General features: G+C 34.5%; 1 protein-coding gene across 2 annotated transcripts; it reads left to right on the top strand.

Moving 5' to 3' along the window:
* Nucleotides 1–2,743: 2,743 nt before the first annotated feature.
* LOC111419816 (uncharacterized) lies at nt 2,744–17,306 on the top strand. Of its 2 annotated transcripts, none has more exons than XM_023052686.2 (7): nt 2,744–2,833; nt 3,538–3,695; nt 7,680–7,836; nt 7,979–8,091; nt 8,150–8,376; nt 14,944–16,172; nt 17,066–17,306. In XM_023052686.2, exons 2-7 carry the CDS (start codon nt 3,543–3,545, stop codon nt 17,215–17,217), a joined length of 2,031 nt encoding a protein of 676 aa, XP_022908454.1. In that variant the 5' UTR covers nt 2,744–2,833; nt 3,538–3,542; the 3' UTR covers nt 17,218–17,306. The 2 variants fall into 2 exon arrangements, with proteins under 2 accessions (XP_022908454.1, XP_022908452.1); XM_023052684.2 differs by having other exon boundaries at nt 7,901–8,091.
* Nucleotides 17,307–17,597: the final 291 nt, after the last annotated feature.

Raw genomic sequence — 17,597 nt, 5'->3', positions numbered from 1 at the left:
AAATTATTCAATATGCGAATGATGAGACTGTAATAAAACCAGCAGCTATACCACTTCTAAGTAAAAACTTGCAGAAGACCAAATTTGCAATATACAGGATGTCTCACGTAACTGGTTATTTAGAACTTTCGTATCTACCTTTGCAGAAACCATGTTGATGTTCAGACATTCGTGCTTTGGTGTAGAATTCCATCTTGTATGCTACGATTTGTTCAAACAGCTTCGCGAAGTTATTTATAATAGCTATTGGCCGATAGTTCATCACACAGCACCTATTTTCATCACCTTTTTTGAAAACAAATTCTGCTCAATTTCCAGGTTTCCGGAAATTCAGAGTTCCTTACAATTAGATTGAAAATATGTTGCAGTGGTCGCAGAAATGCAGGTGCACAGTCTTTAACTAAAAATGCAGGAATGCCATCTGGCCCGGTTGTATTTTTTGCCTTAAATCTATTGAAGGATTCCACCATTTCGCCATAGCTAATTTCATTATGGTTTCTTTAGGAAAGCTTGAATGATACGCAGAAAAAATTAATGCTTCGACAGTTGAAAACCACAAAAAGACATTTTCCACCTGAGATACCAAGTTTTGCATTAACGCTCCACTTTCACTCAAGTAGTGCGTATTATTATGTAAGCAAGATGTTTGAGAAATGTTTACCGCATCCTTCTACTCTAAGAAAATGGATATCCTCGGACGAATATTTTACTCTTCTTGGACAGGGAAAAGATACCGCTCCCGGTTATGATAACATCACAAGGAAACTGCTGAGATGTCTAGATCTTAACATCCATGGCTTTATCAGAAAAATAATTAACTTTTGCCTTACGACTCAGCATTTCCCGCGCGACTGGAAGACGTCAATTATAACTTGTATTCCCAAGAAGGATTCTTCTCTATCTGATCCAGCCAACTATCGCCAAATCTCACTGCTCCCCGTAATTGGAAAACTCTTCGAGACGCACTTGAAGAACAAGCTGCTGGCTGCGGTATCAAAGAAAATTCCGCCTTACCAATTTGGCTTCCAATCCGGCAAATCAACGTCCCAGCCACTAACTATTCTGGTTTCCAACTTCCAGGCGGCATGTTTTGTAAAACTGAAATCTGCAGCAGTGTTTCTGGACGTCCGAAAGGCCTTTGACTCCGTGTGGCACAAAGGACTGCTATTTAAACTGGATAAGCTAAAAACGCCATACTACCTTCTAACCCTGATAAACCAATTCCTGCCGAATCGCTCCTCCATCGTGAAGTTGAAAAATCACTTCTCCCACAGCTTCTCCGCTCAGCAAGGCCTTCCTCAGGGTTCGCCTATCTCTCCCTCTCTATACAATCTATTCTACCACGATCTTTACAACGACAACCCAGACGCCTTTAACCTCACCGCATACGCACTACTTTATCACTTCCTCGGTCCGTAAGCTGCAGACACTCATAAACGAAACGGAAAATTGGTACCGAAAATGGCGCATCCTACTTAATCCCACAAAAACACAATTTTTTGTCCCATTCCTCTCACCCCGCTCTCCCTCTCCCACAATTACAATCCAATCAATGGCAATCTCCGTCTCACTAACCTGCAAGTATCTTGGCATAATACTTGACAGAACGCTTAAGTTTTCCACTCATGCAATCAAGGTGAAGATGAAAGTAAAGACACGCGCCAAACACTTTAAATCTCTCTCGTTCAGCGGTCGCGGAATCTCTACCTCATGTGCCTCGCACATCTACAAGACCATATGCAGGCCCATCATAGAATATGGATCAATACTGCTAAGCAACGCACCAAGAAGAACGAAGTACCACCTGGAAGTAGCGGAAAGATCTGCACTGAGATCCATCACCCGAATTAGAAACCCCCGTAATCCCCTCTTTAACCCTAGCAATGATCTGCTATACCAACTTACCGATATACTCCCTATCCATACCCGTCTTCAATCTTTGTCCGATAAATCCATTCTAAATTTTCCTACCAACGCCTTGCAACACATGCTTATATCGCCTCGATTACTCCACCCTCGCAACAACCCACCTCTTCTCTTCCAAAAACTCATGGTCGTCAGAGAAGACTGAAGCAAGCCGCCGACTACAAAAATCACGGGCAGAAAGACCTTGGTCGGTAGCCCTATTCTCACCCCTTAACTTTTTTATTTTTGTTGTATATACATATAGATATTTTTATTGTTATTCTTATTTTTATGTAGTGGGTACAGAATAAAATTTGTTTTCTTCTGGATATCCTCGGTTGATAGTAGAATTTAAAGAATAATTTTAAGAATTTAAAAACAAAATCATTGCAAGTATGCAACCAATATCGCAAATCGCGTATTGTAATACGCATACTATGATATTGGTTGCATACTTGTAATGATACCGTCGGGTACGATAATTAATTAACACACTATGTTATGAAGATTCTTGATTAGTAAAAATATTGATTTTTTTCTTGCTTATTTATTGTAATAATTTTATCTCGCATTTTTTTAAAAATTAAATAACGAATTTTTTTATAATTCCTTGTGTTTAATTTGGAGGTGTGTTTTGTTGAATCGGTATGCGATTTATCGAACAAAAAGTGTTAGTAAAAATGATTCTCGTGTAATTGAAGCGTCGAAAACCCGCGCAGGCGCTTTAAAAGCGACGTACCCGACGCAGAACGTCGAAGGTAAGTAGTAGCGTCGGATCCGACGACGGAGCTGTGAAAATCTGACTGTTTTTTTCGTTTTACACTTATATTAGAAACCATGTACAATAGAGAAATCATTAGTTTTTAATAAAAAAAAGTCTGTGGTTCCTGTTATTTTTGTTTAATATCTAAGAAGAAATACAAAAGAGGTAAGTAAATAAATATAAAGTGTTTGTTGAAGTAAACTAATTTGTTTATACGAAAAGGAATGCAACAAATTTAGGTTCTTTGAAAGTTGTTATTTTCAAATTATTTTTAATTTAATGTGTTAATATTATTAAGTTTCGCGTTTCACGAACAACACGTTCCTTTTTAATTTAAAACAATAACATTCTTTTCTACCTGTGCCTATATTATATTAATTAACAGATAATATATTGATTAGTCAAAATTAGACGTGATGTTACTGTAAACATCACCACCTCTATATTCGACAGAACGTAGTCTCCGCTTTAAAAGGGAGTAGCTACCATAGCAACGAATGTACAGTTCGTCCTAAAAGGAAAATCTGCATGAATTTTTATACCCCACTTCAACACTTTGCATCTTCATTTTTATTCTTTGCATAAATCGAAAACGATTTTTTTGCAATCGTAAAAATTGTGTCAGTGTACCCCCGTTTTTTTCTCGCTCAACAACATTGTTAAAGGGGAATCGACCCTATTTCATCCCTATCCTTTTATACTAAGTAGTAGCTAACGAAGTTATGTGTCGCATGTTTTAAAAGGGTTCATTATAATTGCATTCATCGACTCAAAATAGATTTACATTTAAGACTACTACTTGAGATAAAAACCGATTCGTGTTCTCAAATTAGATTCGATAAATTTATTAAGTTATGTTGTTTTTTTAGGCAAAATGTTGGGGAGTAAATTACGTTCGTGGATGGATATCGTTAGACACAGAAAGAAGCAACAAAGGAAGGATAAACCGAAACACAATTGTCCGGTTTCAAAACAAGCTCCTATTTTAAAATCGGATAAATCATTTTCGTCGGAAAATGAAATTTTGGTAAGATACAAAACGTGAAATTAATAATTTTTTTGAGTTTAATAAATTGCCTGCAACAAACTTAATATTCACTACAGAATAATAAAACGAGTACTGCTTGAGGAGAATCAGATATTGGTTAATTCAGTACCATAATACTTTTTCTTTTGAAATTAATAAGAAAACTGATAAGATATGTCAACTTATTTGGATACAAAATGAATTTTTTTCTCAAAACTAAAAACTTCAAATATTGTTTTCTCAAAAACTAAAAGTTATTTTTCAAAACTGGTTGGTTCATTGGAAAGAGGACACTTTTATTAACACTTTGGGAAATTTTCAAACTCATATTCCAAGAAATGGATTTTATACGAATTTTTAAAACTTAATCAGCGAAAGTTGCAAAATTCGAAAAAATTGTCGATTATTTCAAAAATTTATTTCTCAAGAGCTGAAAGTGATTTTTCAAAACGGCTTTTTGCATTAAAAAGAGGATACTTTGATTAATAATTGGTGATATTTCCACAAGGATCCTTCAAGAAATTAATTTTATAACGAATTTTTAAAGTTATCGATGAAAATTGCAATTATCAAAACTTCAAATATTGTTTTCTCAAAAACTAAAAGTTATTTTTCAAATCGGGTTGGTTCATTGGAAAGAGGCCACTTTTTCAAACTCATATTCAAAGAAATGGATTTTATACGAATTTTTAAAACTTAATCGGCGAAAATTGCAAAATTCGAAAAAATTTTCGATTATTTCAAAAATTTATTTCTCAGGAACTAACAGTGATTTTTCAAAACTGGTTGGTTCATTGGAAAGAGGACACTTTTATTAACACTTTGGGAAATTTTCAAACTCATATTCCAAGAAATGGATTTTATACGAATTTTTAAAACTTAATCGGCGAAAGTTGCAAAATTCGAAAAAATTGTCGATTACTTCAAAAATTTATTTCTCACGAAATAAAAGTGATTTTTCAAAACGGCTTTTTGCATTAAAAAGGGGATACTTTAATTAATAATTGGTGATATTTCCACAAAGATCCTTCAAGAAATTAATTTTATAGCGAATTTTTAAAGTTATTGATGAAAATTGCAATTATCAAAACATCAAATATTGTTTTCTCAAAAACTAAAAGTGATTTTTCAAAACGGTTTGTTGCATTAAAAAGAGGACACTTTAATTAATAATTGGTGATATTTCTAAAGGAATCCTTCAAGAAATTAATTTTATAACGAATTTTGAAAGTTATCGATGAAAATTGCAATTATCAAAACTTCAAATATTGTTTTCTCAAAAACTAAAAGTTATTCTTCAAAATGGGTTGGTTCATTGAAAAGAGGTCACTTTTATTAACACTTTAGGAAATTTTCAAACTCATATTCCAAGAAATGGATTTTATACGAATTTTTAAAACTTAATCGGTGAAAGTTGCAAAATTCGAAAAAATTGTCGATTATTTCAAAAATTTATTTCTCAAGAACTGAAAGTGATTTTTCAAAACGGCTTTTTGCATTAAAAAGAGGACACTTTAATTAATAATTGGTGATATTTCTAAAGGAATCCTTCAAGAAATTAATTTTATAACGAATTTTGAAAGTTATCGATGAAAATTGCAATTATCAAAACTTCAAATATTGTTTTCTCAAAAACTAAAAGTTATTCTTCAAAATGGGTTGGTTCATTGAAAAGAGGTCACTTTTATTAACACTTTAGGAAATTTTCAAACTCATATTCCAAGAAATGGATTTTATACGAATTTTTAAAACTTAATCGGTGAAAGTTGCAAAATTCGAAAAAATTGTCGATTATTTCAAAAATTTATTTCTCAAGAACTGAAAGTGATTTTTCAAAACGGCTTTTTGCATTAAAAAGAGGATACTTTGATTAATAATTGGTGATATTTCCACAAGGATCCTTCAAGAAATTAATTTTATAACGAATTTTTAAAGTTATCGATGAAAATTGCAATTATCAAAACTTCAAATATTGTTTTCTCAAAAACTAAAAGTTATTTTTCAAAACGGGTGGGTTCATTGGAAAGAGGACACTTTTATTAACACTTTGGGAAATTTTCAAACTCATATTCCAAGAAATGGATTTTATACGAATTTTTAAAACTTAATCGGCGAAAATTGCAAAATTCGAAAAAATTGTCGATCATTTCAAAAATTTATTTCTCAAAAACTAAAAGTGATTTTTCAAAACGGCTTGTTGCATTAAAAAGAGGATACTTTAATTAATAATTGGTGATATTTCTAAAAGAATCCTTCAAGAAATTAATTTTATAACGAATTTTTTAAATTATCGATGAAAATTGCAATTATCAAAATTTCAAATATTGTTTTCTCAAAAACTAAAAGTTATTTTTCAAAACGGGTGGGTTCATTGGAAAGAGGACACTTTTATTAACCATTTGGGAAATTTTCAAACTCATATTCCAAGAAATGGATTTTATACGAATTTTTAAAACTTAATCGGCGAAGATTGCAAAATCCGAAAAAATTGTCTATCATTTCAAAAATTTATTTCTCAAAAACTAAAAGCGATTTTTCAAAACGGCTTGTTCCATTAAAAAGACGATACTTTAATTAATAATTGGTGATATTTCCACAAGAATCCTTCAAGAAATTAATTTTATAACGAATTTTGAAAGTTATCGATGAAAATTGCAATTATCAAAACTTCAAATATTGTTTTCTCAAAAACTAAAAGTTATTTTTCAAAACGGGTTGGTTCATTGGAAAGAGGTCACTTTTATTAACACTTTGGGAAATTTTCAAACTCATATTCCAAGAAATGGATTTTACACGAATTTTTAAAACTTAATCGGCGAAAATTGCTAAATTCGAAAAAGTTGTTGATTATTTCAAAAATTTATTTCTCAAGAACTGAAAGTGATTTTATCAAAACTTCAAATATTGTATAAATAAACTTTTGCAAACAATATTTAAATCATTTCAAGCAGTATCTATTATTCTGCAGTGAAAATCAGTTTTGCTACAAGCAATTTATTAATAAATTATTCAATATGCGATTGATGAGACTGTAATAAAAGCAGCAGCTATACCACTTCTATGTGAAAACTTGCAGAAGACCAAATTTGCAATATACAGGATGTCTCACGTAACTGGTTATTTAGAACTTTCGTATCTATTCGTAAAGCTTTGAAATTTGGCGTCACTTAATTAACACCAATTATAGCATTCCATTTAAACTAACGAAGTTGTGGTCTACTTTTGGTAGACTAGAAATGGCGGCCATCTTGAATTTAACGAACCAGTTACGAGAGTAGTGATGGGTTGGGTTGGGTCTTAAAATAAATGTATTTTCCAAGAAAAACATAACATATATTCGCTATTCTTATCAAAAACATTTTAAATCTGAAGTCAAAATAACGATTACAAAATTATTTCGAAACCTTGTTTGATTTTAGACCTAAAGTTCTTCGTCTGTTTCGTCTTCGGAGGCAAAGACACCATATACAGTGGATAGTCCTCTGTACTTCCTTCGATGGGTTTGTTTGTAGTTGCCTTTGTTTGTGCCCCCGTTTCTGTTACTTCAGAATTCCTTAATTTCCAATTATTGGCAATAAATGTAATTTTTCCAGCCTATGTATCCACGAAAATGTGCTGAATATCCTAACAGCAACCTTAATCAGATTGGAGCTGCTCCACCATGCAATTGGATTCATGTTTACTACACTGGTCCACAAGAATCTTTTTGCCAACAATCTATCATTTGATTTATAATCTGCCATTACATCCAAGTACATTACCTCCGACGGTGATAAACTGCTTCCTCTAGAACAAGGATTCAGTAATCGGAGTTGTAACAAATTCCTTTTGAGTTATTGCATCTTCCTCTTCCTCAGATGTGCAAAAATCATTTCTGCCCATTACTATACGTGACACACGCTGTATATATTAAAATAATTAATATTTAAATTTAACATTGTGGATATGTTTAAAATGAACTTAATAAAATGAAATAAATTTTAGGATGAAGATGTAAAGAAATCATCAAATATTGTAAACAGTTCCGTTAGGTATTCCGGCACGAACTTGTCTTCCCCCGAATCAGCATATTCCACAGGTTATTCTACAGATGGAACATCTCCAGGTGCTCCACCAGAATATTATATTAATATTAGAACAGGTATAGTTATAATTAAGAAAAAGTGTAATTTGAATAATAATATCGCGTAAATATTGATAATCAGGTACGCGATATTTTTCATCTGGCACAGAAAAAGAACCCCCAAGAACCCAAAACAATAACATATCATTGGTTCCTAAAGAATCGGCCAAAGCTGTTTTGGTTCAAACGCCGAAACATCAAAAGTCTGTTGAAAATGATTATTATTCAACATTAGCCGTTAGAGTAAACGGTGACTGTACAACTGTTTCCATGGCAAGTCTAAACGCGTCATAAAAAATATTGTTTTTAACCCAAATTTAAATTTTTTTAGACCCAAGATTATAACCGGTGCAAAAATCAACAAACCAAAGTCGCCCTGCATAATAATTTACCATCGGTTCCTCGAGTCGCTGAAGTTATCGTCAATTCGAGCATTACATCCCCGAGGCAAAGAAACCGCATCAGAACAAATCCATGGCTTCCAGGATCAAATTTAAGTCCTTGCAAAATTAACCCAAACCCACATTCCACTTCAAAAGTTCATGTTGCTAATAATAAGTAAGATTATATTGAATAATTTAATTTTTTTTTATATTATGCATAGCACAATTGTATAACACCTAGTTAATAATTAGTTACTTATTTTTAACACCAAATTAAACTAGAATGATGCAATTTCTGATGACACCGATACTACTTTCAAGTCGCGATGGAGGTCGGTGTTTCTTATATACCAAGGTGTATGTGTATATGTCTATTTTAGTTTTAATACTTGCTTGTATATTAGCAACTTATTTCTTAGTGATAGCGTTGATTTTCTGCCAATAAGCCAGAATAGGTGTCTAAATTTGATATCAAGTTTCTCACGTTATTTTTTGACGTGAGCTTTCCATTTGGTCCAGCTTTCTATTGAATTTAAGGCCAATTGTAACTTATTTGCTGCAAGTACTTCATTTTCTGCAACAGCCAAAATCGCTGTGTCATCTGCGAATGTAGCTGTTAAAGTTTCTGGTACCTGAGGAAGGTCGATTGTGAGTACTTGAGGAACTCCGGCTCGTATTTCATGCAGTGGTGAATAAGCGTTTTCGTATTTTACTCTAAAACATCGATCAGAAAGATACGATTTTAATAGTTGATTATATGTTGATGGTAGTATTTGGAATAGTTTGTTATTCGTGTCTCATTTTCGTTACTGCTCTTAGACTTGTTCTTTCGCCAACTTCCAAACTCCTTGGTGTGCATCGTTTACTATCATAGGTCAATAGGCTTTCATGCTCTAAAATTGGTCTACAAATAGTCTTATAAATATGCGCAGCGCATTTGATGTTAATGCCTTCTGGAACTTCATTTTGCTGTCAAAGATTATACCCAGGTATTTGATGTTCGCTGAAGGACTGATTTGCGTATACTGTCGGTTTAATGGTATTAGAAATTGTGTTTTTGAAGCTTTTATGTTAATTCTCCAGGAAGCACCATATAGTTATTTTGTTAGTTGCTTCTTGTAATGTTACTATGGCTGTTTCAAGTTTCTTTCCATGCGCTATTAGTGCAATGTCGTCGGCATATTGCAGCATATAGCATAGATAGTGCGGAAATTTCCATCATGTCATATGCAAAAGCATTGTATAGTATTGGTGAGAGCGGCGAGCCCTGAGGAAATTACGATCTTTTCAAAAATTTGACAGTAATTTAAGTAACTCCGGTGGAACGTTTAATTTGTGTAATTTGTAAATTAGACCATTATGCCACACTGAGTTAAACACTTTTTGTATGTCTAGAAAAGGAGCTGCTGATTTTATTTGCTGCAAGCGACAAATGTGTAGATTTGAAGTAAGAATAGCTAGTCGATTTCCCTGATCTAAATCCAAATTGATGATTAGCAGTCGTTTTTTAATAAGATTTTCAAACATTTTCCCGATGACAGAAAGCAACGATATAGGACGATAACCAGAAGGCGTGTATTGATTTTGGAAATAAAAGTTGAATATGTCTCTTACATGTGCATGAGTGTTAGGATGTAATTGTCTAAAAATTGTTCGTGTCAGCTTATCATAGCCGGCCGAAGTATTTTTTTCCCTTGCTTAACAATTCCCAGTATTCATCTTCGTCGATTTTGTTACTAGAAAGTTGTATTGTGTTGTCAAACGCAGTAAACCAGTCTTCAATCTGATAATTGATTGTAAAGATAACTGATTTAAAACATTCTTCGAGATATTTAGCATGCACTTGTTCCTTTTCGAAATCAGTGTTACAGCTGGAGCCATCAGATTGATCTATAAGATAAACGAGCTGGATGTTTTTTTTTGTATTTTGATAGATTTTGACTTCATTCCAAAAAGATCTTCCCTTATTTTGGTTGATATTATTACAAGCTTCAATAAATCTGGAAGATCTGAATTGCCATATTAACTTGTGAATACTTTTATTAACCTCATTAATTCTCTTCTTGGTGTCAACATCTTCATTTCTTCTGAATTCGCGATACCTGCATCTTTTACGTTTAATTAACGTTAGGATATAAGAAGGGAGTGGGACTTTTTCGATAGTTTTCGTTATTCTATGCACTTAGTCTATTGTTACATGTTTATTCCGAAACCCAAATTGATGTATTGGTATTAAGGCTTTTCCTTCTATGATAGATTTTAGTCTTTTTAATAGTAATTTTTCAAGCAGTTTTAATAGTAAGGGTAATAATGAGATTGGCCTATTATTATTTCAGCAAATTTCCATATGCTTGGGATGTATTTCTGTTTAAAAGCAGCATTAATTATGTGTAATAGTTTTGTAATCCCATTTTGGTAGATGTTTCAATGTTTCTCCATTAATTAGGTCATAGCGTACCGATCTTTTTATACTTTATTATTATTATTATTGCTGCTGGGCTGAGAGGAGCGGCCCCTCTCGTTACCGCAACCTATAAGATCTATTGTAACTTTAGCCCTCCAATGGTTTAGGGCAAATGTAGGTCCTTGATGAACCTTAGTATTATCCTGAGGTCTTGAACCTTTATGTGTGTAGGTGTCAAGAGAGTTTTACCGAAAATGTTGTGTCTTAGACTCTGGCGACGCAATTGCGCAATATATGTTCAGCAGTTTCTGACTCGTCGTTGCATCCTCAGAGCGTCCTTAGATCCCCTTTGCTGACGCATCAAACCTCTTTGGTTTTGTTTTGCGACGAAGTTATCATACTCTTCGCTTATCTGTGACCTAGAAGTTCTTTCCAGCATAAGGCTACCTTTGAGACCTCCCAATTGTTGATTATTTGTTTTAGGTGGCTTTTCTGTGACCTGGAACCCACCAAAGGGTAACATCATTGCCCCTAGCGAGTTCTCTTAGGTTGCTGGTACACTCTCTGATCAGTTCGGAGTCACACGTGTATGCCTGAATTGCCTGTGAAAATGTTTATGGATGCACCTTTCTGGCCCTTCTGTAGGTTCAAAGCGGTGCAGAAGTTTATAGCAAGAACTTCTGCTTTTAAAATTGTTATGTCTGGTCTGAAGGGCAGTTTAATGTGGCTATTTGGTCCACTGATGCCCATACCTACTCCGGATCTAACTGTTTTTGAAGCATCGGTGTACCAGGCTAGGGCTCCTCTTTTTAGTGGAGCCCAATCATCCCTGCTTCTAAATATGACCTTATACATCTGGTTGAAATAAAATAAATTTAATTTCAATCAGGTGATTAAGACATGGGTCCTTGAGGATTTCGAGGTGTCCTCTGAGGTTATCCTGCATCAACTCATGATGAGTTCATGAAGCTGCCTCCTTTTGTATATAGAGGCTGTTTTTTTAAGCTAGATAGAACTTACGAAAAGGTTAACTGTCAAACGAACTGTGATACTGCGCTCACTTTTTGATATTTATGATCAGTATACTCTGGCAAATCATCATGAACAGATTGACGCTTGAACAACGCTACCAAATTATCCAGATTTACTTTGAAAATCAGTCATCAATTCGCATAACTTATAGACGACTTCGTGATTTGTATGGCGCACATAATCGTTCATCTGAGCAAGCCATCCGTCGAACTGTGGATAGATTTCATACCACATACTCTCTAAATGATGCAATAAAATCAACACGTCGAAGAAATGTGCGTGCTGAAGAGAATATCGCCGCTGTTAACGAATGCGTGGAAGAAGATTCAAATTTATCGATTCGTCGTCGGTCGCAGGAATTAGGGCTTTCTCCGTCCACTACGTGGAAAATTTTGCCCAAAGATCTTGACCTACACCCGTTTAAGATCCAGCTGGTGCAGGGATTAAAACCACGAGACCATCATATGCGTCGTTCTTTCGCCGATTGGACTCTAGAGCAGTTGGAAACTGATCCGATATTTTATCGCAAAATTGTGTTCAGCGATGAGGCTCATTTTTGGCTTGATGAGCCGCATATGGAGTGAATCCAATCCACTACAGACTCCATTACATCCAGTAAAATGCACCGTTTCGTGTGGTTTGCACGCTGGTGGCATCATTGGACCTTATTTCTTCAACAATATAGTCGGAGGTCGCGTTACGGTCAATGGAGATCGTTACCTCACCATGATCAATGATTTTTTGTTTGAAAATATGGATGATATTGATCCGGGCGAAATGTGGATTCATACGTGCCATACAGCGACCGCAACCATCGACTTATTGAAATCAAAATTTGGCGATAAGTTGATTTCGAGAAATGGACATGCCAATTGGCCTCCAAGGTGGTGCGATTTGACACCTCTCGATTATTTCCTTGGTTTATACTGATAAACCAGCAACAATTGACACCTTGGAGTTTAAAATTTAATTTTTTGTGTTACTTTTTTCAATTTAAAGTTCTATCGGGCTTAAAAAAACACCCGTTATAAATGGAGCGGTATGAGACCGAGTAGGGCTTCCAAAGCAGCCGTCGGACAGGATCTCATTGCACCCGTTATGTTAAGACATGCTAACCGCTGGATTTGTGCCAGCTGTTGTTGTGCTGTCTTATGTTTTATTTTAGGTAGATCTGGTTTGCCATGATAGCCTTTTTCCTCACCTTATCTATGTGTGAGTTCCACTTTAGTTTACTGTCTAGTATTACCCCTAGGTATTTAACTTATGTTTTGAGGTTAATAGTTCTGCTTTTAATGGAGGGTGCTTTTATTTCGATTTTGTACTGGTGAGTAGTAGCTTTCTGCATTAGTTTATTTATGATAATCTCATATTTACCTCGGATTATGATTATCAGGTCATCAGCATACCCTTGTAATAGAGGTGATAGCACTCCCTCTTGGGGACATCCTCTTACTCGCCTCCCAGACTGGTTGTGATATGCTGACTTTTAAACATGGCTATACACCACTTGATTGTCGACGGATGTATATCTTTTACGGTTAGAGCCTTCTCTATAGATTCATAGGAGGTGTTATCAAACGCACCCATGTCTATGAAAGTACATAGGGCTATCTCTTTGGTTGTAATTGCCTCCTCTAAAGTGCTAATCAAAGTATGGAGAGCGGTAATTGTTGATTTTGCTTTCGGGTAAGCATGCTGGCTAGCTTGGAGTGGATTAGTGACAAGCACTCCATTCCTAAGGTATTGATCGATTACCTTTTCCATTCCTTTGAGGAGAAATGAAGTTAGGCTAATTGGTCTCTATGCCTTGGTCTGTATTACCACCTTTAGGTATGAAGACCACCGTTACTTTCCTCCATAGTGTGGCTACAAAGCTGTAGCTAGCTATATATAGGGATATTATTACTGGGAGAAACTCTTCTAACCCTTTTTGCAGAAAAATAGGCAGAATTCCATCTCCTCCAGGCGATTTTAGGGGCTTGAAATTAAAAATAGCCCACCTTACTCTGTTGGGTGTAAAAATGTAAAAATGGACGAGTTATGTCCATTACTTCAGGGTCGGCATCTGCGTGGGGGCAGACTTTTGAGGGAGGAAAGTGCGTACTCAGTATATTTAGATCAGTGTTGTGATCTTTTGCCAAGATCTTATGAAGACGAGCAACTATAGGAATATTGTCTATGCCTTTTTCTTTTGGCTTTGCCGATATCCAAGTTATATTCCGTTAGGGCTTTCCTATAGAAGTCCCATGTTTACTCGAGTTTGGAATTCCTGACTTTATTATATGGTCTTCTTACCATGACTCGCTGTTTTCAAGGTCCTTATTCCACCAAGACACATTGGATTGTGCTCTTTTGTGTAATGTTCTTTATATTTAGTTTTTGTATTTCAGTATTGGCATCGTCAGTAAGGTCTTTTAAGTAATTTTGAATATTATTTTCTTTGTGGCTATCTGTTAATGCTCTTTTTATAATAATTGCACTTCCACCTCGAGCCGCATTACTCGGGTGAATTCTCGTGTAAAGTGAATTTCGGAGATTAGATATATCAATATTGTTTTAAGTATTATTGGTACTGTGTTTTGATGCTGTCGAAGACCATTGGAATTCCACAGCATTATTTTATTCTTTTTTGAATCGCTCCTTGGTTCAAATTGCTTTCAATGAAATCTAGACGTGCATATAATGTTTTTATTGTTTCTTCTTGTTGGAGTATTTTTTCTAGTATTTGATCTATTTGATTGGATTTTTTTGGCAGTAAGCTTTGGTGTGACACCTTTTGCACTGAGGCATTTGTTTTGGATTTATTTACTCTTCGATTTTGACACACATTCCTAATATGTTTGTTATTTCATGGATTCTTTTTACATCCTATGACGGTGCAAAATCCTAGATGCACTTTCTAGGTACACTTTCAGATTTCTGGTTTGCTTATTTTCATAAGTTGACCAGGACAAATTCTTTTCAGTAAGCATCTTTGATACTTCTCTGTACTTTTCTTCCGAATTAAGATTCCAAGGTTATTACGTGTTATTTATTGTTATAAATCGCGTGTATGATTTATCACTATCAAAAATATTGTACTGTTCACACTATTTTACATTATTTATATCATCTATAAACGATTTATAAAGCCTAAAATAAAACACTTGATGCACGATCGCAAAACACATCCGCTCTTTAGCGATGCACAAATCGAACTTGCTCATACTTGTCTTGCTATTTTAGTGCTATGTTGGTTGCATACCCGACTGGCATCACTTTATTACTGAATGATTTAATGGTTATTATTTTATGTTTAAAATTTAGTTCCCCACATTATTACGATAATTCAACATTAAGGAGTCCCATAAATAAACCTCGGCAAAGAAAAGGTTCAACATCATCAACTTGTTCTTCGTTGAGCGCGTCAAGTTTGAATTGGAGTGGAAACCTACGAAGGAAACCATCTGATAGTGAAGAAGATTGCACCTTAAATGAAATGATGGGGAAATACGATGAGAGTTACATTTACGAGAAAGAAACTGACATTTTAAGTGATAGCGATCCAACGGATTGCGACACTGACATAGATACGGGGCAAGATGGCGGAGATGAAGAAGAACCTCTCGAACGAGAATTTGATTTTATCGACAACAGCTCGTTTCTGGAGTTCAACATGAAAGATGATCGAAATACAGGTCATTGCACTTATTATAACTTTGAAACGCATAGGAAGTTGTCGAAAAGGAGAACTTCACGGAAAAGTAAGCAAGAATTACCTGGAACTTGTAGGCAAAACAGAAGAAGGTCGTCGTCTTCGAAGAAACGGCAGAAAAATGATGTTAAATCAGAAAATGGGCAGTTTGATGGCAGTAGAAGTGCAGGCGCAACTCCGATTTCCAGCCGAAAAACAAAACAGCACCCTATATCAAAACTAGCAATCGAAGATCATCTAAAAAGGCGGTCCAATTCGGTATCTTTAACTCGAGATCCAGTAAATACATTCGACCAAAGAGACAAAGAAGCCGATCGAAAATACAAAGAGCTCATTGTTGAAGCAGAACATATTCTTATGAGCATGAAGCAAAGCGGTTCATCACCCAGAAGACTTCCTGGTCCAGCAAACAAACGCGTCGAACTGCTCAAAACCGAATCAGCAAAGGCAGAAATGTTGAAGATGAAACAGCCAGTTGACGATGGCTCGAAAATTCCGTCCAGCAATTTTATCAGGCACAGTCCCAAAAGGAACCACATCACTAATTTTATCAACAGCAACGTACCAGTTACCATGAAAAAGCAAGATGAGATATATTCACCTGGCACGAAGAAGAAGCAATACAAGCAAGGATCAAGAAGTCCTAAATACAAAAGACGATCCAGGAAAATTGTTGAAAGTAACAGTTCCGATGAAGAAATCCAAAAAAAAAGTTTAACCGTTCGAAACACTGAAAACAACGCATTTTGTTGCCCACAAAGCGAACCGGTTAAAAGAAAAGTTTATCATCAATCAAAAACTGTTGCTTTTAATTTAAATTACGAAAGCATTTGCAATTTAGGTAAAAAAATGAATTAACATAACTTTATTTGTCCACGACTTCCTTATGAATGAGTTTTCTAAAACAAAATGGTAGGCATTTTTCACGGAGTGAATAATAATCATTATTCACGGGTAGCCACCTTGACCAGACTAATATTAATTATTTGAAATAACGTCAATTTAATTCAATTTTTTAGGAGTTTCTAAATGTTTGACATTAAAAAAACTTAAACAAATTCGTTTTTTCGTATGATTTAAGCATAAATTAATTAATTTTCGTAAAGAAAACGACGTTTTATAAAACTGACACTTAATTTTGACAAATTGTTGTGAAGTTGGGTACAGTTAGTTACATTGAATTTGTGTCACATTGACGTTTAATTCAAAAATTTATTTAAAAATAGTATATTATTCAACAAGCGTATAATGGCAGCTGTTACCCACGAAGATGAATCTGAGTGGGTAACATCCATTATACGCAAGTTGAATACTATACTTTATCTACAACTATTTAATTTTGAAAAAAAAATCAAAAAAGGAAAAAAAAATAAACTTGATAGACATTTCAGACATAACCTCAATATAAGAAAGCTGTCATTTCTGTTAATATTTTATTCTTTGATTAGTAGGCCGTGTCAGAACTGTGGAATAATGGCCTCATTATTCAACACTTTGTCTGTCATGAGTAATGAGTGTCATTACCCGTCAAAAATCAAATGTATAACGAATAGATAATTCAATAGTTGTAGATAAATGAATTTATGGAATCAATTTCAATAGTCGTGGACAAAGTATAGTATTCTACTCGCATGTAATGAGCTATTATTCACTCAGGTTAATCGTGAATAATACCCCTCATTATATGCTCATATAATAATATACTATTATTTATTTTACATGTATTTTTTTTAGAATCTCGAAGGCCTAACGAAAGAAGAAATAGTACAGATAATTTACGCCAACAAGTCCTATTGAATACAATAACAAACTTGAAACGGAGTTTGGAGAATCAATCGGCCTCTTTAAAACAAGTTTACAACAGCTCGCAAAACGTGAGGTTGTAAAAATATTTTTCTACAGCGTTTGTTGACTATTTGTTAATGCGAGTGTTAAGCGTAAAAAAGATAAGAACAAATATCAAAAAGAAAAAAAAAATCTGAAAAGTAGGGTCGTTATTTTTGTAAGCGATTTTCGTTTTGTGTCTTCCTAAGCTAAGAAGTTATTAAAAAAATTGGTGAATAACGACTCTTTAAGGTCTCTAAAAAAGAAACAAAAAGAATGTTAAAACGTTAGGAATTAATTTTATTCGTTTTTATTTAACTAAACGTGTGTAGAATCGTAGATCCGAATGTTTGGTTATTTATTTAAAATACTCGTACTGATATTAGGAGGCTAATTTATACGGATTTAGTGCAATGTAGTTCATATAGCAACGTTTAGATAG

Source organism: Onthophagus taurus, chromosome 8 (genome assembly GCF_036711975.1).
Source record: "Onthophagus taurus isolate NC chromosome 8, IU_Otau_3.0, whole genome shotgun sequence".
NCBI classification, from domain to species: Eukaryota; Metazoa; Arthropoda; class Insecta; order Coleoptera; family Scarabaeidae; genus Onthophagus; species Onthophagus taurus.
Note: the sequence above shows the minus strand (reverse complement) of the source record. Positions and strands in the feature narration are given on the sequence as shown.